This window comes from Lepus europaeus, chromosome 6, assembly GCF_033115175.1.
Source record: "Lepus europaeus isolate LE1 chromosome 6, mLepTim1.pri, whole genome shotgun sequence".
In the NCBI taxonomy this organism is placed as follows: Eukaryota; Metazoa; Chordata; class Mammalia; order Lagomorpha; family Leporidae; genus Lepus; species Lepus europaeus.
In genome coordinates, this window is record NC_084832.1 from 111,977,541 (window position 1) to 112,004,187 (window position 26,647).

A 26,647-nucleotide genomic window follows, 5' to 3' on the forward strand; every position below is an offset into this window, starting at 1 on the left:
GCCTGTGGTGCTGGCAACCCATATGGGCACCAGTTTGCATCCCAGCTCTTCCACTTCTGGTCCAGCTCCCCGCGTCTGGGAAAGCAGTGGAAGATGGCCAAGGGTTTGGGCCCCTGCACCCACGTGGGAGACCTGGAAGAAGCTCCTAGCTTCTGGCTTTAAATTGGCCCACCTCTGGCCATCACGGCCATTTGGGGAGTAAACTGGTAGATGGAAGATCCCCCCCCCCCCCTTTGTAACTCTGACTTTCAAATAAAAAGTAAAAGATATTAGCTGGCATTTTCAGTCTTTATTGGTGAATAGAGATTAATGAAAAAATTTGAGGATCAGAAAAGACTATTTGGGTTTTGGTAAAATCAGAAAATTAAGTGGACACAATTTTCTTTTCTTTTTTTTAAACAAAATTTCATGATTCTTTTGAGATGGGTTGAGGTAGGATATGGCAGAATTTTCTCAGTTTAATGAATAGAAGTTAAGATTTCAGGTCAGCCAAGTGGTTTATAGATTCTGAATTATTGACTGCTGAAAATAATTATTTGATACTACTCAGAACTATCATAGGGGTGAGGTATGATAAGCTTTTGTATGTGTGTTGTTTGCTTTTTTAAGGGTATGATATTGGGGAGTTCTTGCGCTTAAAAGTTGCTTAAATTATTACATGTCTGTTTTGAGGAACTGTTGTGTTTCTGACTTGATCTGTACTTTACTGCCAACTGTTGTTTTCTAGTGGAGATTATGGTTGGTAAGCTCTGTTTATATGGAGTAGAATGTCAAGTGGGAATCTTAATTAAATATTTATAAGATCATATTCATATTAGTGAATTTCTAGGAATAACACAGCCTTTTTTCTTCTTTTGTAGCATAAGCAGTACTATAATGGATGTAGACAGCACAATTTCCAGTGGGCGTTCAACTCCAGCAATGATGAATGGACAAGGAAGCACTACTTCTTCAAGCAAAAATATTGCCTATAATTGTTGTTGGGACCAGTGCCAGGCTTGCTTCAACTCTAGCCCAGATCTGGCAGATCACATCCGTTCCATACATGTAGATGGTCAGCGAGGAGGGGTTGGTTTTGTCATTTCTTTTATTCACCCACCTGTTGTCATTAGTTTTATTAACTCATAGTTGCTAGTTAGGCTTTTTTCATGAAAGTAATTTGGGATTATTTTTGTGTAGACTATATATTCAAATAACCGTTTTCTTTTAATTACATCTCACATACTTGAAAGAATCAAATGAAAGTAGGATATATTATGTGTTGGACTTCAGTTTGTCCTTAGATGATAATGGGGCTGGTGCTGTGGCATAGCAGGTGAAGCCCACCACCTGCAGTGCCAGCATCCCATATGAGCGCTAGTTCGATCCTAGCTGATCCACTTCTATCCAGCTCCCTGCTGTGAAAGCAGCTGAGTATGACCTAAGCCCTTCTTTGCACCCACATGGAGACCTGGAAGAAGTTTTTGGCTCTTGGCTTTGGACCAGTTAAGCTCTGGCTGTTTGTGGCTATTTGGGGGAGTGAAACAGTGGATGAAAGACCTCTCTGTCCCTCTCTCTTGTAATTCTGCCTTTCAAATAAAATAAACAAATATTTAAAAAAAGAAAATTAGATTTTCTAAAATTAGTAGAAATATTATAAATGAATAATTTATTTCACAGTTCTAATGTTTTGAATTGAGAGCATTTAGGAATTAACCATGTCCTGGATATCCCTTGTCAGTCCTAGATGATTCGATGCTGAAGTTACCTGGAGAAACTGATAGTAACAGAACTGGAACGTGCCATACTCTTAAATGTCAACCTGAACTCATTATTTGGGAATGAGAATTCATCATCTTTCCCAGTCTTGTCAGAGCTGACCCAGATAGTTCTGATTTAATCAGTACCAATCCATGCCCTTTCATGAATACATTTAATTATGTTCGCTCACTCAAGTAACTTTTATTGGATAGTGTATAAAGAGCTAAGCAAATTAAGTGAGTCAGTATACAGTGGGCCAAGGTACTAATTTATACTTTTTTTTTTTTTGTTTCACCTTGTCTTGTAGTGTGTTTTATAGAAATTTATATTCTGTTGTAATTACAGATAAATTATTAGGTCATGCCTCAACTTACTGTCATTATACGCAGACACTAAAATGGTTAAAATCATCACGGTTTAAGTAACATTTCAAAGATTATATTGATATTTAGGTTATTTGATCTTTTCTTAAAAAAAGCATGCAGCCATGTAAACATCTTTTTTTTTTTTTAAAGAGGTTTTTTGTTTATTTGTTTGTTTTTAAATCTGAAAGGCAGAGTTACAGAGAGAGAGACAGAGACAGAGGGTAATCTTCCATCCTCCGGTCTGCTCCTCAAATGGCTGCAACAGTAGGATCTGGCCTGTCCAAAACCACGAGCTTCATCCATGTATCCCACGTTGGTGCAGGGGCCCATGTTCTTGGACCATGCTCCACTGTTTTCCCACAGAGAGCTGGATCTGAAGTGGAGCAGCTGGGATTGAACCGGCGTCCATATGGAATGCCAGCACTGCAGGTGCCGGCTTAACCCTCTGCGCCAAGATGCTTTCCTCAACCCTAATATTTTAATCAGTTGTAATGTTTTTAAATTTTCAGAAATACTTGTCCGTTTTACATTATAGCATGTCAGAAATCTTACTCAAACTTGATGAGGAGGTAGATGTCTTATTAAATTTAATATGAATGATGTCTGAGTAACTCAGTAAAAAATGTGATACTTCCTCAATGTCTGTTAATGAACTTTGTCTTTCATACTGCATTTTCGCTGTAAAACCCAGATCAGTACTTAAAGAGTGGTTAGTTTGACTCTCAGCCCCTATATATCAGATATGTAGTATGAATTGTTTTACTGACTTGATTGCCTGGTTGTTAAAGATCTGCCTTTTGTGAACCAGTGCTTGGTATCACTTGGTATATACCACTTTTGAGCCAATACATATGCTTTGTTTTGGTCACTTAGTAGCCATACATAGATTCATATATTATATAGGTCCCTGGAAATCTCTTAGTAGGTGTGGCAGAATCTTACGTTCAGAAACTCAGAAGTCTTGGCTCCTACAGATTGAGTTGGCACATAGCCTTATGAGAATGTTCTCAGCCCTTTACATATTTGTAGAAAAGATGTAGTTATAGACCGAATTTTCTAAATTATGTGTCATATAATGTTTGCCACTGCATATACCTTATTTATATTACAGAAGTAGGCATGAAATCGTAGTATTTCTACCTAAGTATAATCTTGCTAAACTGAAAATCCTTATCATTTGTTTAACCCTTACTCAGAGTAATTACTTTATTGCAAATTATGAGATTTCTTAGCTAATTTTAAGAAAAATGCTATTTGACCAAATAAAAGAGTACAGATTTTTAAAGGATATTAATTGCTAAACTATAAATGTAAAGGATCAAAGAAATGCAGAAAACGCACTCCAGTCTTTTCTGTGATAAAATGTGACTGAGAATTTGAAAAGATGGCACTACCATAAAAAATATTGTGGTCTCATTTTATGCTTTGAGTTTGGATTTTGTGTTTTGAGGAGTAATTTTTGGTTATAACATGGGATTTCTCTTTTTTTGAGATGTTCTCTTTGAAGCTATCCTAATTTTCTGACTTAATTAATTTATTTTACCCTTTTTAATTGAATAGCTTACTGGAATTAAGCAAAATCATATTGTTATGCAACCATCATCCCCTTCCCCTGCTCCCATCTCTAAGACTTTTTCATCATTTCAGAGTGAAGTCTGCACTCACTGAACTTACTGTCCTCACATCAACCCCTGTTATCCAGTGTTTTCCTTTCTGTTTCTGTCTTTGACCCTATTTCTATAGGCTTCATGTAAGTGAAGAATACCGATTTTGATGGTTAATCATTTTATTTTTGTAATTTCTTTTTTAATTTTTATTCTTTTTAAGATTTTATTTATTTGAAATACAGAGTTGTAGAGAGGTAGAGAGAAAGAGGTCTTCCATCTGCTGGTTCACTCCCCAGATGGCCACAGTGGCCGGAGCTATGCTGATCAGGAGCCAGGAGCTTCTTCTGGGTTTCCCACGTGGGTGCAGGGACCCAAGGACTTGGGCCATCTTCTACTGCTATCTCAGGCCATAGCAGAGAGCTGGATTGGAAGAGGAGCAGCCGGGACTAAAACCGGTGCTCATATGGGATGCCGGCGCTTCAGGCCAGGGTGTTAACCTACTGCGCCATAGCGCCAGCGCCTGTAATTTCTTTTTTAAATTGTCATAATGGAACAGAAACTGATGAAAAAGTTTTTATTTTTTAAAATATTTACTTATTTCTTTTTAATTTTCTTTTTAAACATTTATTTATTTGAAGTCAGAGTTACACAGAGAGGAGAGGCAGAGAGAGAGAGAGAGATGTCTTCCATCTTATGGTTCTCTCTGCAGTTGGCTGCAACGGCCAGAGCTGCGCTGATCCGGAGCCAGGAGCTTCCGGGTCTCCCCCGTGAGTGCAGGGGCCCAACGACTTGGGCCATCTTTTACTGCTTTCTCAGGCCATAGCAGAGAGCTGGATCGGGAAGTGGAGCAGCTGGGACTCGAACCTGCGCCCACTTGGGATGCCGGCACTACAGGCCATGGCTTTACCTGCTATGCCACAACACTGGCCCTGAAAAAATTCTAAGCCTAAATTTTATGCTTCTAATTACTGAAAGATGTCAATGTTACTGGATCAATAAGTTAGCAAGATCTAAATACTATATTAATTCCTGTTCTTTTTCTCATTCGACGCTAATCTTCACCCTGGGAAAAACAAGAAAAATCATCATACAACTGCTTAGAAATGTTGCTTCCTTCTTTAAGCAGCATATTGTAGTCTGCATGTAGACTTTGGAAACTAAAGTGAAGTTTACCTTTTCCTAATCTTTCCATATTAAAGTAGATACTTGTTTCTGCATTAAAATGAAGCTATTTAAACACCAAATTATGGGTATGATTTGGTAAAAAGATTATGAGAATGTTTTCTACAATTTAAGAAAAACATGCAAAATTAAAATTTATCCTTTTGTATTCAGTTTAATAGAATTGTACTGTTGATCCATGCTTCTGCATGTTACTGGATTCCCACAACTCGTTTGGGAGCTATTTCAGTAATCAGATTTCAGATGCTAGTGTCTGCTTATTATATACCTAAGATTGGGTGGGTGAGGAACTTCATGTTGTAGGGACTTTGCAGTTCAATATAAGATTCATTAGTGTTCTTTTTCTTTTAATTTTTTGGAGTTTTTTTTTTTTTTTTTTTTTTTTTAAAGAAATTTGAGAGACCGAGAAAGGGAGTTCCCACCCACTGGCTGTTACTCCCCTAGTGCCTGCAGTGACTTGGCCTGAGCTGGGCCAAAAGTAGAATCTAGGACCTCATTTTTCCCACATGCGTGGCAAGAATCCAGTTACTGTAGAGCCATCATCACTGCCTCTCAGGATCTGCATTAGTAGGAAGTTAGAGGCAAGAGCTGGGTTTTGAGCCCAGATACTCTTGTGTAGGGTATTGGCATCTTAATGGTGAGAGTGAATACCTGCCCCTATCTTTGTTCTTTCTTGAATTAAAAAAAAATTTGTATAGAAAGAAATCAGGTTTCTTAACACAGGATTTATTTGTCTCATTTTATATATTCTTCAGTGTGTTTTTTTTTGTTGGAGGGTGGAGGGAGGAACCTTTTAGGCCTAGGGTGGGATAATAAAAGTATTATTTGAAGTCTTAAATGCGGCCAGTCACTGTTAAATATTTTATAAAATGACACGTGTGTACTAAATTTTAAATTAAATGGGAGTGCTGCTTAGTATGTGAAGGCAACCTTAAGAGGTCATTTGGGGTTTTGATTGGCAGTCTGATAAGTCCTAAGCACAGCATGAACTTGGTCATATCTTTTTGAGAAACACTTTATTCTTATAGTTGAATATTTTAAATATTTTTGTCCTCATTAAATATTTAACAGAAAATTGAACACGTCAATCTAGTTAATATGGCTAAGACTAACAGAATTGATAGAAGATTAGATTTGTTATTTTTAAACATACTTGTCACTTTTGCATCTTTTTTTTTTTTTAAAGATTTACTTATTTGAAAGTTAGAGAGAGAGGTCTTTCATCCACTGGTTCACTCCCCAATTGTCTCTAACGGTCAGAGCTGTGCCAATCCGAAGCCAGGAGCTTCTTCCAGGTCTTCCATGCTGGTGCAGGGTCCCAAGAACTTGAGCCGTCTTCACTGCTTTCCCAGGCCATAGCAGAGAGCTGGACTGAAAGAGGAGCAGCCAGGACAAGAACCGGCGCCCATATGGGATGCAGGCACTGCAGGTGGCTGCTTTACCCGCTGTGCCCCAGTACTGGCCCCCATTTTTGCATCTTGAACAAACTGACATAAAACAAAATAATTGAATCAAAAAATTTCTTTTGCTTCTCTTCGGTATATTTATATCTTGTAAAGCGTTTTATTTTCATAGAAATATTCAAACTTAAAGTTACCATGAGTAATGTACCCATCCCTTTACTGATATTAGATGTTATTATCGCATATCTTTTTTTGTCAGTTAACTGCCAGAGGAATCTAATTACTTATTATAATTAATCTTTTATTTTGTTTTGGCCTGTAAATTAAACTGCTAACCTGCTCTGCATTTAGGATTCTTTTGCCTGGTTTTAATTCATTAATAACTGAACTTCCTTATGCATCCTTAACTTCTGTCTAGTTGATTAGGCAGCATTCCTCTGCTGTTGGATTTTCATTTACAGAGTATTTGAATGTATTCACTTGCATACTTCAGGTCTGAAATGTTAGTGATGAGATAAATGGAAATGTGTTTATCTGTATTTTATCACATCAGTTCTGTTGGAATGAGCCATGTAAGTGAAGGAGACTAAGACTAACTTTGGTTCTCAGGTTTGTCTAAGTTGGTTCATGTTGAGCATTTAGAAGGTATGACCCAACCCAGCAAAACTCAGAATTCTTAGCAGAAAGCTTAGCATTTTAGACCTGTACATCTTAAGTTAGCTCATTGTTGAAATAAGAAGATTGATTGTTTAAAAATAGGGGAAAGCTGATGCCCATATAGATGCCGGTTCGAGTCCAAGCTGTTCTGCTTCCAGTCTGGTTCTCTGGATTGTGCCTGGGAAGGCAACGGAGAATGACCTAAGCCCTTAGTCCCCAGTACCCATGTGGGAGACCTGGATGGAGTTCCAGGCTCCAGTACGTTTTTGCAGACATTTAAGGAGTGAACCAGCAGATGGAATATATTTGTCTCTCCTCCTCTCTCTGTAACTTTTTTTTTTTTTTTTTGACAGGCAGAGTGGACAGTGAGAGAGAAAGAGAGAGAGAGAAACAGAGAGAAAGGTCTTCCTTTGCCGTTGGTTCACCCTCCAATGGCCGCTGTGGCCGGCGCATCGCGCTGATCCGAAGCCAGGAGCCAGGTGCTTCTCCTGGTCTCCCATGGGGTGCAGGGCCCAAGGACTTGGGCCATCCTCCACTGCACTCCTGGGCCACAGCAGAGAGCTGGCCTCCTGGAAGGGGGCAACCAGGACTGTAACTCTGTCTTGCAAATAATTAAAGAAAATACACTTAATGGATTTGTTGGTTGTGATGACCCCCCCCCAAAGTCCTGTCACACCCCTACATGGACAGTCTGGCAGAAAAATCTTTTGGCAGTGTTTTTTTTTTTTTTTTTTTTTTTTTTAAGATTTATTTATTTGAAAGAGTTAACACAAAGAAGAGAGGGAAGGAGGGGGGCCCTTCATTCGCTGGTTCCCTCCCCACTCAGGTGCAATGGACACAGCTGTACTGATTTGAAGCCAGGAGCCTGGAGCTTCTTCCTGGTCTCCCTTGTGCACACAGGGCCCCAAGAACCTGAACCATCTTTGACTGCTTTCCCAGGCCACAGAAGAGAGCCAGAGTGGAAGTGGAGCAACCAGGCCATGAACCGGTGCCCACATGGGATGCCGGTACTTCAGGCCAGGGCATCAATCCGCTGTGCCATAGTGCCGGCCCCACCGATGGCTGTTATTTTGAGAGTGGACATCCAGTGTCTAATGTAAACCAACATTTTCTGACTACTCTTTCTGTGAGAATATGTTGTATTTTTGTAGCGTTTTGGAGTTACCAAGTGTGTACTCGCAGTATCTTTGTTGAAAAATTAGAGAGACTTCTTCCATGCTTACAAAGCTATAAAGTGAAAGAGCTGGATTTTTTTTTTTTAATACCATTTATTTATTTGAAAGGCAGAATTACAGAGAGGCAGAGGCAGATAGAGGGTTCCTCAATCCTCCGGTTCTCTCCCCAGATGGCTACAATGGCCAGGGCTGTACCGATTCGAAACCAGGAGCCAGGAGCTTCTTCCTGGTCTCCTATGTGGGTGCAGGGGCCCAAGGACTTGGGTCATCTTTCACTGCTTTCCCAGGCTATAGCAGAGAGCTGGATTGTAAGTAGAGCTCCCAAGATTCGAACCGGCACCCACATGGGATGCTGGCACTGCAGGCAGTGGGCTCACCTGCTACGCCACAGCACCAGCCCCAGTTTGATGGTATTATCTTTTTTCTATTTCCATTGTGTCTAGTATCAGCTTTTTTTTTTTTTCCCTCCCTCAAAAGATTTATTTATTTATTTAAAAGGCAGCATTACAGGCTGGCGCCGTGGCTTAACAGGCTAATCCTCCACCTTGCGGCGCCGCCACAGCTGGTTCTAGTCCCAGTTGCGGCGCCGGATTCTATCCCTGTTGCCCCTCTTCCAGGCCAGCTCTCTGCTATGGCCCGGGAAGGCAGTGGAGGATGGCCCAAGTGCTTGGGCCCTGCACCCACATGGGAGACCAGGAGAAGCACCTGGCTCCTGGCTTCGGATCAGCGCGATGCGCCGGCCGCAGCGGCCATTGGAGGGTGAACCAGTGGCAAAAAGGAAGACCTTTCTCTCTCTCTCTCTCTCTCTCTCTCACTCTCTCACTCTCTCACTATCTCGCTATCCACTCTGCCTGTCAAGAAATAAAAGGCAGAGTTACAGAGAGGCAGAGCTGAGAGGGAGGGAGAAGTCTTCCATCCACTGGTTTGCTACCCAATTAGCCACAATGGCTGGAGCTGCGCAGATGCAAAGACAAGAGCCACATGGTGCCAGGGGCTCAAAGACTTGGGTCATCTTTCACCGCTTTCCCAGGCCATTAGCAGAGAGCTGGGTTGGAAGTGGAGCAGCTAGAACTCAGTGCCCATATGGGGTGACCATGCTGCATGTGGCGGTTTTACCCGTGCCACCGCGCTGACCCCTGGAAATTTCAGCTTTTTGAACAGTTTTGTCATTTTTGTAGATTCCTCAGTGGGTCTTTGATGTTGGTTTTGTCTATCAAGGCCATCCTGTGGCAGTTGAGTGCTCCCCTGCTCTGCATCCAATAAATTTTTAAGTAATTTGCTCAAAGGTAGTTAAACATAGTTAACTTTGTGTCTGCAGTGATTTCATCTATAGAATTCGCTAGGTTTAAAGGATTTGAATCTGAACGGTACTGCTTTTATTGTGTCACTAGACATTATTCCATCTAGACTAGGAGTGGGAAAGTTTGTCCCGCAGGCCTTATAAGGCCTGGGAAATCATTTGGTCTGGCCCTGCCAAGAGGGCCCCAAGCAGGACTCGAAATTCAGTCAATCTATTGGGTGGTTCATAAATGATGTTACAAATATCCAAATTACCCTTAGTGGAAAAAAAGGTTTCCTACCCCTGGTCTAGACCATAGCTACTCAATAAGTAAGGCTATATCTGATGGTATTATAAAGCTGCCATTGCCTCCATAATCATGTTTGCCTACAAGAAAAAAAAAATTAGATTTTTACAGGGAAAATATTTAGATGTCAGAGATTGTTATTCCTCCTAAATGTGGGAGAAATTAGGTAGAAGCAGTGTTTATGTAGAAGGAACTTAAGTTCTGCTTTTTCTTTTTTCTTTTTATTTTTTTGTAAATTTTATTTACTTTTCATCTACTGGAAAAGCAGAATGAGAGAGATTGGTTGATCTAGTGATCTTCCATCTGCTGGTTCACTTCACAAATAGCTACAATGGCAGGGACTGGGATAGGAGCCTAGAACCCCATCCTGGTCTCCATGTAGGTGCTAGGGGCCCAGGGATATGAGCCATCATCTCCGGCCTCCCAAGGTGCATTAGGAGACTGAGTTAGAGGTGGAATAGTGGGAACCCAAACCAGTACTTTGGTAAGGGATGCAGGCTTCCCAAGCAGCAACTTAACCTGTGCCACACAACCTGTGCCCCTACCGCTTTGATTTGAGAGTAATGCAAAGCAGGGGTCACTTGGTAGTTATTTCAGTAGAATTCCTTATGGGCATAAAAGTGACGTTAATTTTGTTACCGCATATGTGATTTAAGGTAGTTCTTTTTGTGTGATATGACTCTAGAGAAAACCAACCTCTGATAACCTGTTAATTGCTCAGATTGAAAAATCACGATCCATTGAATTTAATATAGTCAGGACATTGATAGCACTGATTATCAAACAGTATTGGATTAATTTGTATAGCATATAAATATAGTTTTTGAAATTTTTGTTTTTCTGGATTTATTTTTGAAAGTAATGTTTAACCCTGGATATCTCAAGTTTTTTACTTGATTGATTCGTGCCAAGATCAGAAATTTTGATTATGAAGGGTGAGAAGTAATGACTTCCTGTATTTGCTTATCTATAAGAAAATAGCAAGTCTTGTGGAATCGAGATGTGTAATGATAATCTAAACAGCCATGTCCATTTGCGATAATGGTGTTGTCTTTTTAGACTGACATAAAAGGTTTAGCTTTTCAATAAAAATTTTTCTAAATTATTTGTTTATAGACTGTTGCTTTTTTCTGTAAAATTTTTATTTCAGACTAGTTGTTTAAAGAATGTGTCCTCAGTTCTGGGTATATCCTTGTTTTCTACATGAAGTACCCTGGGGTCTTCTAAGTGTGACTCCACATAAAATTATTCTTACCTTAGTAAAGAACTAAGGCCTTAAATGGTTCTTTGGAAGTAATAATTGTGATAGATTCAGGAAGAGTTGTCTTCAGTGTTCAGTTTGTTGGAAATATGAAAGTTGGTGTCTCACTAGTTGGAAGATAATAATGATTGTAATGTTGGTCTTGATGGTTTCCAAACCTAGTTAGTTGCCTGACCCTAAGAATGTGGATCTGTTATGGTAATGGAATAGGTTATGCCTATTGATTTTTTGCCACTGTGGTAATTGAATGTTTTATATTGAATTCTGCTTCATAATTAAGATGATTAAGAGAAATATAAGAATAAACAATGTTAGTATATATGCAAGAAGAAATCAAAATAATATGTTCTGTTATGTAGTAAACATAAAAATATAAATGAAGGCTTATAGTCCCAATTCCTCAGTGTATATTGTGAATATTTTATATATTTCCTTCTGAAGGACACTTTGTGATTAGTATGTCAATTCCTAATTGAGGGAGTTGTCAGCAGCCTGTGGGGGTGGGGGAAGGGTGGGGTTGAAACTGCCTCATATTGACAAGTCTAACTTTTGATAACTCATACATTAAATGGCTCTTTTTGTCAATTGAAGACTTAACAACAAACTCATTTAAACTTACAAGGACTCAAACTCTTTGTAGAGATAAATGACGACAATTGTTATGTCTCTTGTTTTAACAGGTATTTGTTTGCTTATGGAAAGGTTGCAAAGTATATAACACTCCATCAACCAGTCAAAGTTGGCTACAGAGGCACATGCTGACGCACAGTGGAGACAAACCTTTCAAGGTAAGTGAGTATGTGTGCTTGAAGAGTTTTTAAAATTAAAGTGAGTGTTTCTTAAGGGCCATGCTTTTACCCTTCTAAAACCTTTTAAAAGAACCATTTATTTTAACTTCTTATATATGTGTGGAATCTGAAAAATAAGTGGAGATATGAAGATAATAAAATTTTTTAGTTTGAAGAGCAGAAGTGGGTGGATCAGTGACCCTCTGTGTAATCACTGGGCTGTTGTTAATCTTGTGGTTTGATTATCCAATCCAGTCTTCCCCCCGCCCCCCGAGCTTTCAGTCATAGTAGCAAATAGCACTGTTGTATGAACATTGAGGGTTTTGATTTCTTCTAAGTCGTCATATGACTACTTAGTTGTAAGTCACTTTGTCAAGTAGATGTGTTCTGGGAAATCTTTATAGAGAAGTTTCTGTAAAATTATTTTTTCCATTTATCTTCATTAAGAATTCAGCAAGATATTTTGGTTTCTAATTATGGAACACATACACTATGGAGTTTGTGTTTAAAGAAGTTTAATAGTTGTAAAAACCTTAATACCTATTGGAACATAAATACTGTGCCAGATACTTCCCTTTGGTTTTGTTAGAAAATGAGATAATTCTTGTTGTTAAAGGCAATAGTTGAATTAAATAAAACAATTTTATTAAAAAACTGAATACACTGAGAAGTCTTGCCCCTTATCCTGTTCCTATACCTTCTTTCCCTTCAAATCTGTAATTATTGCTACTACCATCTTGTGATTTCTTCTAATATTTCTTTGTGGAATTACAGCAGATAAATATGAAGTCTTGTTCTTTCCTTTTTCTTTCTTTCTTTTTTTTAATAAGATTTATTTTATTTTTTCGAAAGAGTGACAGAGAGAAAAAAGCATTCTTCAGTTCAATGGTTTACTCCACAAATGGCCGCAACATTTGGGAATGGGCCAGACCAAAGCGAGGAACCAAGCACTCCAACCAGGTCTTCCCCATGGGTTGCAGGAACCCAATTACTTAAGCGGTTACCTGCTGCCTCCCAAGTTGTGCGTTAGCAGTAAGCTGGCATTGGAAGTGAAACAGCCGGGACTTGAACCAGCTCCCTGATATGGGCTTCTGGGGTTCTACGTGGCTTAACTTGCTCTGCTACAGCGTTGGCCCTGTCATTTCTTTTTTTTTCTTTTTTTTTCCTTTCTATCCCTTTATTTCCATCTACTTTGATGCAGTTCTATTCCATTCCCGCCAGCATGCCAACCCCCCACAAGCTGTCTCTGAACTTCTCCCAGTAGGAGCCCTGAAGCCACTGTGGTGTCTGCGACTTCGCGGCCACACACAGCCACAGGAAGCAGGCCCGCGGCTGGCCTACACCTCACAGAGGAGCAAAACGCTGCGCCCATTCCTGTTTTCTTGTGTACAATATAGTAAACTGTGTGAATTGTATTCTGTTTTTTATAAAACTTTCAATTTTAGAGCAGTACAATTTTTATTTATTCCTTTTTTTTTTTTTTTTTAAGATTTATTTGTTTGCTTGAGGCAGAGGTTGAGACACAAAGAGAGGTCCTCCATCCTCTAGTTCACTCCCCAAATGGCCTCAATGGACAGAGTTGGGCCGATCCGAAGGCAGGAGTCAGGAGCTTCCTCCGGGTCTCCCATATGGGTGCAGGGGCCAAAGCACTTGGGCCATCTTCTACTGCTTTCGCAGGCCATAAGCAGAGAGCTGAATTGGAAGAGGAGCAGCTGGGAAATGGACTGGCTCCCATATGGGGTGCCAATGTTGGAGGCAGCAGCCCCAGCATAGTTTTTTTTTTTTTTTTTTGGACAGGCAGAGTGGACAGTGAGAGAGAGAGACAGAGAGAAAGGTCTTCCTTTTTCTGTTGGTTCACTCCCCCAATGGCCGCTGCAGCCGGTGCACCATACTGATCCGAACCCAGGAGCCAGGTGCTTTTCCTGGTCTCCTGTGTGGGTGCAGGGCCCAAGCACTTGGGCCATCCTCCACTGCACTCCTGGGCCACAGCAGAGAGCTGGACTGGAAGAGGAGCAACTTGGACAGAATCTGGCACCCTGACATGAACTAGAACCCGGTATGCTGGTGCCGTAGGCGGAGGATTAGCCTGTTGATCCGCAGTACTGGCTCCAGTATAGTTTTTAAAAGTATTTTTATTAATTTGAAAAAGCAAGACAGAGAGGGATTCCATCCAAAATACCTGCAGCATTCCAGGCTGTGCCATGCTGAAGCCAGAAGGCAGGATCTCAGTACAGGTCACCCATGAGGGTGGCAGGACCGCAAGTAATTACACCATTACCTGCTGCCTGACCCCCAGGTTATGCATTAGCAGGAAGTTGGCATTGGAAGCAGAGCCAGGACTTGAACCTAGGCATTCCATCCAATCATACAGGTATAGGGAACCCTTCTTCTGCCAAGGGCTATATGGATATTTATAGCATCATTCACAGGCCATACAAAATTATCAACTTAAGCAAAAAGTAGTCTGCTATGGTTTTATTGAGTTTTGAGTCCCTTCTATGGTTGCCATATGTTCCTCCACCTGCAAGAGATGCCAATGTGCAAAGCAGTGTCTTTTTTTTTTTTTTTTTTTAAAGATTTATTTATTTGAATGACAGAATTACAGAGAGGCAGAGGCAGAGAGAAAGGTCTTCACTCCCCCATATGAAGCCAGGAGCCAGGAGCTTCTGGGTCTCCATTATGTGTGCAAGGCCATCTTATACTGCTTTTCCCGGCCATAGCGGAGAGCTGGATTGGAAGTGGAGCAGCTGAGACTGGAATCAGCGCCTCTATGGAATGCTGACACTACAGGCGATGGCTTGACCAGATAAACCACAGCTCCAGCCCCTCCATGGCTTTTTAATGATTTTTAGTAAGGAAAGTCCAAAGATAATTCTCAGATGATACTGCTTTGCCTGTCCTCCAACTGTGGTTTACTTGGTCTTGTATCAGCGGAGTCTTCAAGGAAGATACACATTAGAAAAAAACCTTGAATGGATTAAAAAATTTTTTTTGCACCCAAATAAACGTTAATTGCATTTCCCCATGAGCTTTTGAAGTACCTCATACTAAATACCTCTAGTTTATATGTGCACTTAGAGGTGTGCCACCCTTTTGTTAAGAATAGTGAAACATTTTAATTATTAAAGGGTTTGAAAAGAATGTATTTTTGTAATTCTAGGATTTTGACGGTCTTTAAATCATTGCTTAGCCTTTTTTTAAAGTTGTGATTTTTGATTCTTGTTACTAATGTTATGTAAGCTTCATCATAGCTGTGTGGCAATCAGTCTTGCCAGGCTTACAAATATTCTACATAACTGAAGAAAATAAGCAGTAGTTATACACATCATATAACTTGACTGTTTTGATTTCTTTTCTTTGCTTGAGTTGCCAGTATTGCAGTGGTTTGGATCAATGTATACATATTAGAAACTATATGGTTGCAGTTTTTGAATTAGCTTTAATTTCTTTCTTTCCACATACTTCCTTTGACCTTTTTTTTTTTTTTTTTCTTTCTTTGAATACTGTGTTTAAGATCATTAAATTGTCTTGGATCAGCTTGTGACTTTTCCTCAGCGACTAACTAGTCTTCTAACACTGACATACTTAAATAACTTTTCCTTGTGATATGATCATATCTGAAATATTCAGACTTCCTTTACAGTCTGAGACTTGAAATAGCTAATCTGTTTATGTGTTTTGGGATTGTTGAAGTTTTAGTATATGTGCTGTGGAAGTGAGCACATGTGTTGGGACCAAGAACATGCCCTAAATTGCTAGTAAAGAAAACAGAGGGGGCTGGCGCTGTGGCGTAGTGGGTAAAGCTGCTGCCCGCAGTGCCGACATCCCATATGGGTGCTGGTTTAAGTCCTGGCTGCTCCACTTCCCATCCAACTCTCTGCTATGGCCTGGGAAAGCAGTAAGAAGATGGCCCAAGTTCTTTGGCCACATACACCCGTGTGGGAGACCTGAAAGAAGCTCCTGGTTCCTGGCTTCGGATTGGTGCAGCTCTAGCCATTGCGGCAAATTGGGGAGTGAACCAGTGGATGGAAGACCTCTCTTTCTCTCTCTGCCTCTCCTTCTCTCTCTGTGTAACTCTGACTTTAAAATAGAACAACAAATCTTAAAAAAAAAAAAAACAAAAACAAAAACAAAACAAAAACAAAACAGAGGTGCCAGTGTTGTGGTGTAGTGGGTGAAGCTGCCACTTGAGACACCAGCATCCTCTATGAGATTCAAGTCTGGCTGCTCTGCTGCTGCTTTTTTTTTTTTTTTAATTAATTAATTTATTTGAAAGAGTTACACAGAGAGAAGGGAGGGTGGTCTTCCATCCGCTGGTTCACTCTCCAGATGGTCGCAACAGTTGAAGCTGCGTTGATCCGAAGGCAGGAGCCAGGAGCTTCCTCTGGGTCTCCCATGTGGGTGTTGGGGCCCAAGGTTTTGGGCCATCTTCTACTGCTTTCCCAGGCCATAGTAGAGAGCTGGATCGGAAGTCGAGCAACCGGGACTAGAACTAGTGCCCATATGGGATGGTGGTACTGCAGTCGACAGCTTTACCTGCTACGCCACAGTGCCAGCCTCTGCTCTGCTTCTAATTCAACTTCCTGCTGACTCACCTGAGAAGGTAGTGAAAGATAGCCTAAGTATTTGGACCCCTACCACCCATGTGGGGAGACCCAGACTTTTGGCTTCTGCCTGGTCCAGCTCTGCCATTGCTGCTGTTTGGGGGAGTGATTCAGCAGATGGAAGATCTCTCTTGTCACTCTGCCTTTCAAATAAATTTAAAAAATTTTTGAAGAAATTTTATCAAACCAGAGTTTAGATTTTATATCCTTTTTTGCCTTAGATATCAAGTAGTTGTATCTATAGATAGGTATTGGTAATTGATGGCTTTTCGATATGACGTGATCAGTGGTACTTATCAGTCACTGAGATGAGCTGTGAAATAGTTTTCTTGTTCAGTTACTTTATGACTTGATTAATAGATGATACTTTTTAGATTTTTTTTTTTTTTATTGGACAGGCAGAGTTATAGACAGTGAGAGAGACAGAAAGGTCTTCCTTCTGTTGGTTTACTCCTTAAATGGCCTGCCACGGCTGGTGCTGTGCCCATCTGAAGCCAGGAGCCAGGTGCTTCTTCCTGGTCTCCCATGCGGGTGCAGGGGCCCAACCACCTGGGCCATCCTTCACTGCCTTCCCAGGCCACAGCAGAGAGCTGGACTGGAAGAGGAGTGACTGGGACTAGAACCCAGTGCCCATATGGGATGCCGGCGCCGCAGGCAGAGGATTAACCAAGTGAGCCATGGCGCTGGCCCCAGATCTTTGTTTTTTTTTTCCAGCAGACATTCTCTGTAGTCCAAAGCCAGCTGTTCTATTCTGGTACCTTTCTTGAACTCCTTTGTCATTTTGTGTATGAGTGTGTGTCTATCTGTGTGACTTAAGCTATTTTCTTCCCTAGCCTCTGCAACCAACTTTCGGAGGATGTCACTGAGTATAGATGGGCAGTTTGAGTATCAGGATAATGGTGTCATTATATAATCAAAAACCAGAAAGTTAATTTCCCTGTTGCAGAAAGAACTGCTTGGGAAATCTTGGAAGATGAGAGGAATCTTGTTTTGACAGCTGGTAGGAATCAGTATTTAGTTCTTCATATATGAACTGTACCACCAGGAATTAGAATGCTGATGTGTGAATCTTACCAGTGGCCAGTTAAACCAGAATCTCTGGGGACAGTTGGTGGGTAAATGCTGTTTATGAAAAAAGTGATTCAGATGTGTATGCAGGGTTAAGAACCTTGTTCAGATATTTATCATATGGAATCTTAAAGTTAACCTAATGATAGAATAGCTGATACTGAACAGCATTTCTGTGGTACATGTGGTTACCAGTATGGTTTTCTTCAAAATAAAGCATTGAAGACAGTTCTGTAGGATCCTTTTTTTGTTTTTAAATATTTATTCATTTACTTGAAAAGCAGAGTTACACAGAGAGAGAAGGAGAGGTAGAGAGAGGTCTTCCATCCACTGGTTCACTTCCCAGTTGGCCGCTGGAGCTGTGCTGATCCAAAGCCAAGAGCCAGGAGCTTCTTCTGGGTCTCCCACATGGGTGCAGGGGCTCAAGGACTTGGGCCATCTACTTTTGCTTTCCCAGGCTATAGCAGAGAGCTGGATGGGAAGTGGGGCAGCTAGGATTTGAACCAGCGCCCATATGGGATGTGGGCACTGCAGGCGCAGCTTTTCCAGCTGCGGCCCCAGATCTTGTTTTTGACTTCTCTAGGGCTCCCTGTTAGCACTCTTCCGTGTTTCTGTATTCTCTCCCCTCTCCTATCCCTCAGTGGCTATTCCTCTGAGTCTGCTCTGCTGGCCTCTTTGTGGTCAGCCTTCTAAGTGTTGGCAAGTGTTTTGTTTTCACCCTAGATCTAATTACCTAGTCCTTCTTTTATTTACTTGTTTGAGAGACTGAGAAACTGAGCTCCCATCCACTAGTTCACTGCCCAGATGCTCTCAGTGGTCAAAGCTGAAACAATCCAAAGCCAGACCTGAGAATACAATTCAGATTGCCTGTGTGTATGGCAGCAACCCAACCACGTGAGATATCACCCACTACTTTTTGAGTGTGCTTAAACAGGATGCTGGAATGGGAAACTAGAGCTGGGATTTAAACCTGGGCGTTCTGATATGGGACATAGTAGTCCCAACCTGCGTATTTTTTTCTTTTTCTTTTTTTTTTTGAAGATTATTTATTTAAAACTGTTACAGAAAAAGGTAGAGATAGAGATAGAGAGAGGTCTTTCATCCACTGGTTCCCTCAGATGCAGATAACTGCCAGAGCTGAGCTGGTCTGAAGCCAGGAGCCAGGAACTTCTTTTTGGTCTCCCATATGGGTGCTGGGGCTCAAGGACTTGACCCATTCTCCAATACTTTCCCAGGTGCATTAGAAGAGAGCTGGATCGAAAGTGGAGCGGTTGGGACTCAAACCAGCACCCATATGGGATGCTGGTGCTACAGATAGGGGTTTTAACCCTTCTGCAGCACATCACCGGTCCCCCAACCTGTATCTTAACTTCTAGGCCACAGGCCCATCCTGGAGTCTTTGGTTTTAGTGCCGTTCTGATAACTACCAAATATTCGTCTCCAGCCCGAATTTTCTATCTAAAATGTCAGAATAGAATGCTCAGCTTGGATATCTAATACAGTCTTAATGTGTAAACCAGTTGATTGGAAATTTGTGTGTATGTGTCTCCATTCCCCCTCTCTCTGTCACTCTTTCAAATAAATAAGTAAATAAATCTTTAAGGAAAAATAGCCATTTTAATTGAGATGAGATATACCTCATCATGGTTTTGAAATTGCGTTTCCCTGAGAATTAGTGGTGTTTACCAGTTTTCTATGTACTCTTTGGGCATTTGTGTATCTTTCGAGAAATGTCCCTCTTTTTTAATTGGATTATTGTATATATAATATATAACTAAACATAAATATATAGTATATATAATATATACAAATGTCATTTATATGTGTTTAAACAGAAAGAGCGCTATTGAGTTATTTGAGTTCCTCTTATACTCTGGCTATTAATCTCATGTTGGATGAATAGTTTGCGAATGTTTTCTCATATTTTGTTGGCTGTCTCTTCACTGTTAATTATTTGCTGTTTAAAAGTATTTTAGTTTCATGTAATCAATTATTTTTTTTTTGGTGCCTGTACTTTTGGGTTCTTACTCAAAAAATTTTTTACTCAGATTAGAGTCCTGAAGCCTTTCTCATGTTTTCCTCTGTAGTTTGATATTTGTAGATCTTAAATGTAAATCTTTGATTCATTTTGAGTCAACTTTGTATATGGTGAGAGGAAATTGAGTTTTATTCTTCTAAATGTCTATCTCCAATTTTTGTTGCACAATTTATTAAAAAGACTGACCTCCAATGTAGTGGTGCCTTTTTGAAAATTAGTTTGCTATACATATGTAGAATTATTTTCAGCTTCTCTATTCTGTTTCTTTGGTATTTGTTTTTATGCAAGTACTGTATTTTTATTACTGTAACTTTGTAGTATGCTTGAAGTCAGGTACTGTGGTGTCTACAGTTTTGTTCTTTTTGCTGAGGATTGCTTTGGTTCAGGGTGTTGTATGGTTCTGTATAGATTTTTTAGAATTTTATTTCTGTTTCTGTGAAGAATGTGTTTGATAGTTTGACATTTGGGATTGCATTGAATATGTGGATTTTATTTATTTGAAAGAGCCATAGAGAGAAGTAGAGACAGAGAGGTTCTCCATCTGCTGGTTCACTCCCCAGATGGCTGCAACAGCCAGAGCTGCGCCAATCTGAAGCCAGGAGCCAGGAGCTTCTTCCGGGTCTCCCATGCGGATGCCGGTTCCCAAGGATTGAGCCATCTTCTTCTGCTTTCACAAGCCATAGCAGAGAGCTGAATAGGAAGAGGAGCAGCCGGGAGTAGAACCGGCACCCGTATGGGATGCTGGCACTTCAGGCCAGGGCTTTAACCTGCTGCGCCACAGCGCCGCCCCCCAACAATGTTAATTTTTTAAATTGTGAATTGAATAGTCCATTTTAAACATTTGGTAATCTATAAAGAATCCATACCGCCTAAGCAAACATACCTTATGAAAACCAAGAAGTGTTTCATTTTAAATATGTTAACATTTTACAGAACAAAAAGATAAGTAGCATCTTTAGAAAGTGAATGATCTTGTATGTTTTTCATAAATGATAGTTTTGTTTCGAAAGATTTTTTCACATAAATAAAGAGTTACACAGAGAATCAGGGGGAGACAGAGAGCAAGAGATCTTCCATCTGCTGGTTCTTGCCCCAGAGGGCCACAAAGGCTGCAGTTGGGCCTGCTGAAGCCAGTAGCCAGGAGTTTCTGACATGGATGGCAGGCGCGGGGCCCAAGTGTTTGATCCATCTTATACTACCAGGCACGTTAGCTGGTAGTTGGCTCAGAAGTGGAGCAGCTCAGCTTGAACTGGTATCTATATGGAATCCCAGTTTTGCATGCACTGGTTTAACCTACTGTGCCGCCACCACACCAGTCCCTCCTTTCTAATTTGGGTGTCCTTTCTTTGTCTTGCCTAATTGACTTAACTTGGAAAATTCAAATTTGTTACTTCATTGCATCCTGTGTAATGAGATCTTCATTTCTAACATATTTTCTGCTCCTCAAGTCTCATATCCTCATTATCCCATCACAGAAAGTTGTGGTCCTCGTGTAACACACTATTTGTCGTTCTTTAATGAAGTGTGCTTTGTGCTCATTGTGGTTTTATACAGAATGTAATTGCTACCTGGAATTTTTAAAGGCTTATTCTGGAATAACCTAGATTTATAGAAAATTTGTAAAGATGGTGCAGAGTATCTGTATCCTCACTCAGTCCTGTGATGTTCTCCACTTTCATTACTGTGGCATATTTGTCAAAGCTAAGAACCAACATTTTTGTCTGGAAGTTTTGTTTTCCCTTAGACTACCTGCTGATACCACATCTGTGAAATGGGTACTTTTTACTCTGTGTTCCAGTATGCACTGTAGGTCATCACATCACTTAATATAATTTTGAATACCACAGTGTTCATACCACAAAGACAGTCTTAATGCTGCTTCATTCCAACAAATCTGAAAACGCCCTTTAATTCCACCTTTCAGATTTCAGGACAACTGCTTGACCATTGTAGCAACTGTCATTAAAAGGTGTTTTAGTGGATTTGAGAGGTAGAACATATAAAGCAGTCAGTTCAGTGTGTTATGGTTCTTAGTGGTTGAAACAAGTTGTTTTTTTTCATCAGAATACCATGTGTTGTGTTCCGTTTTTCATTGTTATATATGTGAGTGAAAATATCCAATGAATATTTGAACAGTGAAACTACTGAGTACTGTGAAATGCTCATGTCAAGAGGAATGAAGCTACTAAAGACATTGAAGCAACAGCCATTCTGCCTCTTGGTTCACCTCCTCTGGGATATGTGTTAATGGGTGGAATTGTGATTAAATGACATCTCAAATTATTTTCTCTTTGGGAGGAAAAGAGTTTGTATTTAGTTTAAGCGTGTGTGTGTGATTCCATTCGTGTGTGTGATTCCATTCATGTGTGTGTGTATTTAAAGATTTATCTTTCATTTGAAAGGCAGAGTTAAGAGTGAAAAACAGAGTGAGTTCATGCTTCCATCCACTAGTTCACTCCCCAGATGGCTGTGACGGCCTGGGCCAGACCAAAGCCAGGAACCAGAAGGTTCATCTAGGTCCCCTGCTTGGACAGAGGCCCACGTAGTTGGGCCATGTTTCATTGCTTTCCCAGGCACATTAGCAGGTGGCTGGATTGGAAGTGAAGCTGCTGGGACGTGAACTGGTTCCCATATGGGGATGCCAGTGTCACAGGGGGCTTAAACTGCAATACCATGATGCTGGCCCCCATTCTGTTTCTTTTAAAAGGATGTTCTCATTCTAAATTTTTTTTATTAACTTTTAAAAATTTATGATTTTTTGGTTGATGAATGACCAAAATCTGAGATGAAGCAGTTCTCTATTCCCATTATTGATTTTGTTTTAGAAGTCTTCACTGATGAAGATAAACCTTGGATGATTACTCTGAGTTCTAGATGCTGCTAGAGTCTTTCTTGTTGAGTTGAAAAAAATGATTTCCAGAACCTACTGGGACTGTTTATGATAACCCATGGTGGAGTGATCACAAAATCTCTGAATTTAAACTGAAGGGCTTGGATCTGAACTGTTACTGTAATACCTGCCTTGGTATAATCAAGTAGCTAGTCCAGTATTTGAAAGTATGAGCTTTTTTCAGTAGATTTGTTGAATAAACCAATGCTGGACAAAGATTACAAAGGCAGAAGTACTATCTTCTTCTTCTTCTTCTTCTTCTTCTTTTTTTTTAAATTTACTTATTTGTTTGAAAGGCAGAGTTAGAGAGCGAGAGAGAAATATCTTTAATCTGCTATTTCACTCCCCAAATGGCTTCAGTGCCCAGAGCTGGGCTGATCCGAAGCGAGGATCCTGGATCCTGGATCTTCTTCTGAGTCTTCCATGTGTGTGCAGGGGCCCAAGGACTTGGTCCATGTTGTATTGCTTTGCCAGACCATAGCAGAAAGCTAGATTGGAAGTAGAGCAGCCAGGACTTGAACTGGCATCCATATGGGATGCTGGCACTGTAGATGGACTGGCTTTACCCGCTGTGACACAGCACTGGCCCCAGAAGTACAATCTTAATTGTACTTTGTATTCCCATAAGTAACTGACACATCAGCTGTAATAGATGTTGATTTAATCTATGATTTTAGAAAAGATGTTAGGAAATACAGGGATGATATCTTTAAAATTTTAAAGTGTGAAAAGTAAGTATTGTGTTTTGTGTGGCTGTGGTGTCCCCCCACCCCCACCCCCGGGGATGGTGTGCGATTTTTTTATTTACTTGAGAGAGAGAGACACCTTCTATCTGCTGTCTCAGTCCCTAAATGACTGCAGTGGCTGAAGATAGGTTAGGCCAAGCCAGGAGCCTGGAGCTCCATGAAGATCTCTCAAGTGGGTGGCAAAGTCCCAACTACTTAGGCCATCTGTGACAGGTTTCCCAGGCACATTAGCAGGGCTCTGGATCAGAAATAGAGCAGCCAGGACTCAACTGCTATTCCCAGTAGTATTGCTGGTCCACAATGTTGATCCCCTGTATGGGTTATTCGATGATATAATTATCTAATAGAAATATATACAAACCACGCATTTTAAGTTTTCCTGGGTCAGATTAATATAAAATTGAAAGGAAAAGGATGAATAATTTAAGTATATTTGATATATATAGTGCAATACTTTTCATTGTTTTCAAAATTAATAAAGCTGGAACATACTTTTTGATAATGAATTTTCCAAATGTGGTATATGTTTCTTATCAGACTGGTCTCGTTTCATAGACTCAGTAGCTTCATGGATTCATCAGCTAAATATATTGTATGTGGCAGAACCAAACCATTAAAACTCCTGTACTTAAAATACTCTCTTCAAATGTTGAGCAGTTTGTTGAGATTGCACAAACGTTGCAGTTGAAGAATTAGATTCAGAAACCCAACTTATCCCAAACATACTTAATTTAGCCACTAAAGACATCTTATGTATCAGATTATAAATTGAGATTTAAATTGGTTATTACAGAAATGTACTGCAAAACCATGAATGTACCATGTCACACTTAGTAGAATTTTTAAAAATATTTATTTATTTATTTCAAAGGCAGTTACAGAGAGGCAGAGGCAGAAAGAGGTCTTGGATCCACTGGTTCACTCCCAAAGTGCCCAAAATGGCCAGAGCTGGGCTGATATGAAACCAGAAGCTTGGAGCTTTTTCTGGGTCTCCCATGCAGGTGCAGGGGCCCAAGGACTTGGGCCATCTTGTACTGCTTTCCCAGGCCATAGCAGAGAGCTAGATTGGAAGTGGAGCAGCTGGGACTCAAACTAGTGCCCATATGGGATGCAGGTACTGCAAGCTGCGACTTTACCTGCTATGCTGCAGTGCTGCCCCCCATCCCCTTAACATTTCTTTCATATTTCTTGTAACATCTGAAAGTTGTACATTTATTGTTGGAGTGGCAGATCTGCCATGGGATTTCAGTAGTTAGCCTTTTGATTGCTTAGTCTTGCAGGTATCAGAGGCTAAAGGAGTAGTATTTAAAGGAACTGGTGGAGGGCTGCCTGAGGATAATACAACATGCTTTCTCTAGGAGGGTTTAATAGTTTTTTTTTTTTTTTTCCTTTTTTTCTTTCTTTTTTCAACAGGCAGAGTTAGAAAGACAGAGAGAAAGGTCTTCCTTCCATTGGTTCGCCTCCCAAGTGGCTACCACGGCCAGCGCCCTGTGCCGATTTATTTATCTGAAAGTCAGTGCCATAGAGAGAGGGAGAGACAGAGATCTTTCATCTGCTGGTTCACCTACAGTTAGCTGCAGTGATGGGCTGGGCCAGACTGGAGCCAGGAACCTTCTCTGGGCCTCCCACATGGGTGGCAAGTACCTAAGCCCTGGGGCCATCTTTGCTGTTTTTTTCCCAGGCCGTTAGTAGGGAGCTGAATCTGAACAGCACCCAGATGGGATGCTGGCATTGCAGGCACTGATTTTACTTGCTTTGCCATCATGCTGACCCCTAGTTTTAACTTGTTTGTAAGAACTATTTTTAAAGACTTAGTTATTTGAAATGCAAAGATAGAGTTATCTTCCATCTGTGGTTTGTCCACAAATGCCTGCAACAGCCAGGGATGGGCTAGACTGAAGCAAGAAGCATGGAACACCATAGGGGAGACAAAGACTCTTGCGTATGGGCCATTATGTCTTGCTTTCCCAGGTGCATTAGCAGAAAGCTGGGTCAGAGCTGGAGCAGCTGGGACTTAAACCAGCACTCCAGTATGGGATGTGCGTATCCCATGGCTTAACCACTGTGCCACTACATCAATCTCTGTAAGAAAATTCTTTGAAATAGAGAGGGAGAGACAGTGATAAGGTGTGAGATATCTTCCATCTGTTGATTCATTCCCCAAATGGCTACAAAGGTCAGGGCTAGGCCAGACTGAAGACAGAAGCGTGAAACTCCATCCAGGTTTCCATATGGGTGGCAGGGGCCCAAGTGCTTAAGGTATCTTCTGCTGTTTCTCCAGGCACATTAATAGGAAGCTGGGTTGGAAGTGGAGCATCCGGATCTCAAACCAGTGCTCATATGAGATCTGACATCACAGGTGGCAGCTTAACCAGCTTCGTCATAATGCCGGCCCCTAAGATGAAAATAGTTTTAAAAATCCAGGAGTACCTGGCTGGCGTTTGATGTAATGGGTTTAGCTACTGCCTGCAACACCAGCGTCCCATATGGGGGTGCAGGTTCAAGTGCCAGCTGCTCCACTTCCAATCCAGCTCCCTGCTAATGAGCCTCAGAATGTAGTGGAAGAAGGCCCAAGTGCTTGTGCCCCTGCACCCAAGTGAGAAACTTGGAAGAAACTCCTGGCTACTGGCTTCAGCGTGGTCCAGCCCTGGCTTTTGTGGCCATTTGGGGAGTGAACTAGCAAGCAGTTGGATGGTCATTGTCTCCCTCCCTCCCTCCCTCCCTCCGTCCGTCCGTCTTTCTCTCTCTTTCTCTGCATTCCAAATAAATAATCCTTTTTTTTTTTTTAAATCCAAGAATCCAAGTAATTGCCAGGTTATCAAAAGCAGTTACTGTTCTTGTTATAGAAGTGATTAATTCGAAAACAGTTATTCCTGTTATACAAGTGATTAATCCAAAAGCCAGGTTTTTCTGGGAAGAAAATCCCACTCTTTTGTATATAGTGGAGAGAGCAGTAAACTGTTGAGTCTGGAAGCTTGACTTTCATTTTCCTGTTGTGCTACTTCCTCATGTATATTATCTTGGGCAACTTGGTCTAGTTCTAAAATGAAAGGCCTATATTAATCTTTTGAAGCCGCTTTTCTGGAATCAGTTCTTTTTGGGCTACCAGTCTACTTCTGAGATACTAAATATCATCTCATTGAAATTCTGCTCATGCTCTGCACAGTATCACTGACATCCTTTTCCTCTTTTATTCTCATTCAGTGTGTTGTTGGCGGCTGCAATGCCAGCTTTGCTTCTCAGGGAGGGCTAGCTCGCCATGTACCCACACACTTCAGTCAGCAGAACTCCTCCAAAGTTTCTAGCCAGCCAAAGGCCAAAGAAGAATCTCCTTCTAAAGCTGGAATGAACAAAAGGAGGAAATTAAAGAACAAAAGACGACGTTCATTACGTAAGTATTTCAACCACAAAATCTGTGGGTATTCAATGGATTTTGTTTATATCTTGGGTATTTCATGCAAATACAGTATATACTCTTCTTCAGCTTGGGTTATCTATTTCTCTTAACTGTAATTAACTGGTAGGATGCCTGTCTGT

The 26,647-nt window shown here is 40.8% G+C and overlaps 1 protein-coding gene across 2 annotated transcripts in view; it reads left to right on the forward strand.

Moving 5' to 3' along the window:
* Positions 1 to 26,647, forward strand: part of AEBP2 (AE binding protein 2) — a 76,251-nt gene that overhangs the window by 29,802 nt on the left and 19,802 nt on the right. For both annotated transcript variants that reach the window (XM_062194903.1, XM_062194904.1), the window contains exons 2-4: positions 861 to 1,068; positions 11,657 to 11,764; positions 26,315 to 26,501. In XM_062194903.1, the coding sequence (XP_062050887.1) occupies positions 861 to 1,068; positions 11,657 to 11,764; positions 26,315 to 26,501 (503 nt within the window). The remainder of the gene's footprint in view (positions 1 to 860; positions 1,069 to 11,656; positions 11,765 to 26,314; positions 26,502 to 26,647) is intronic.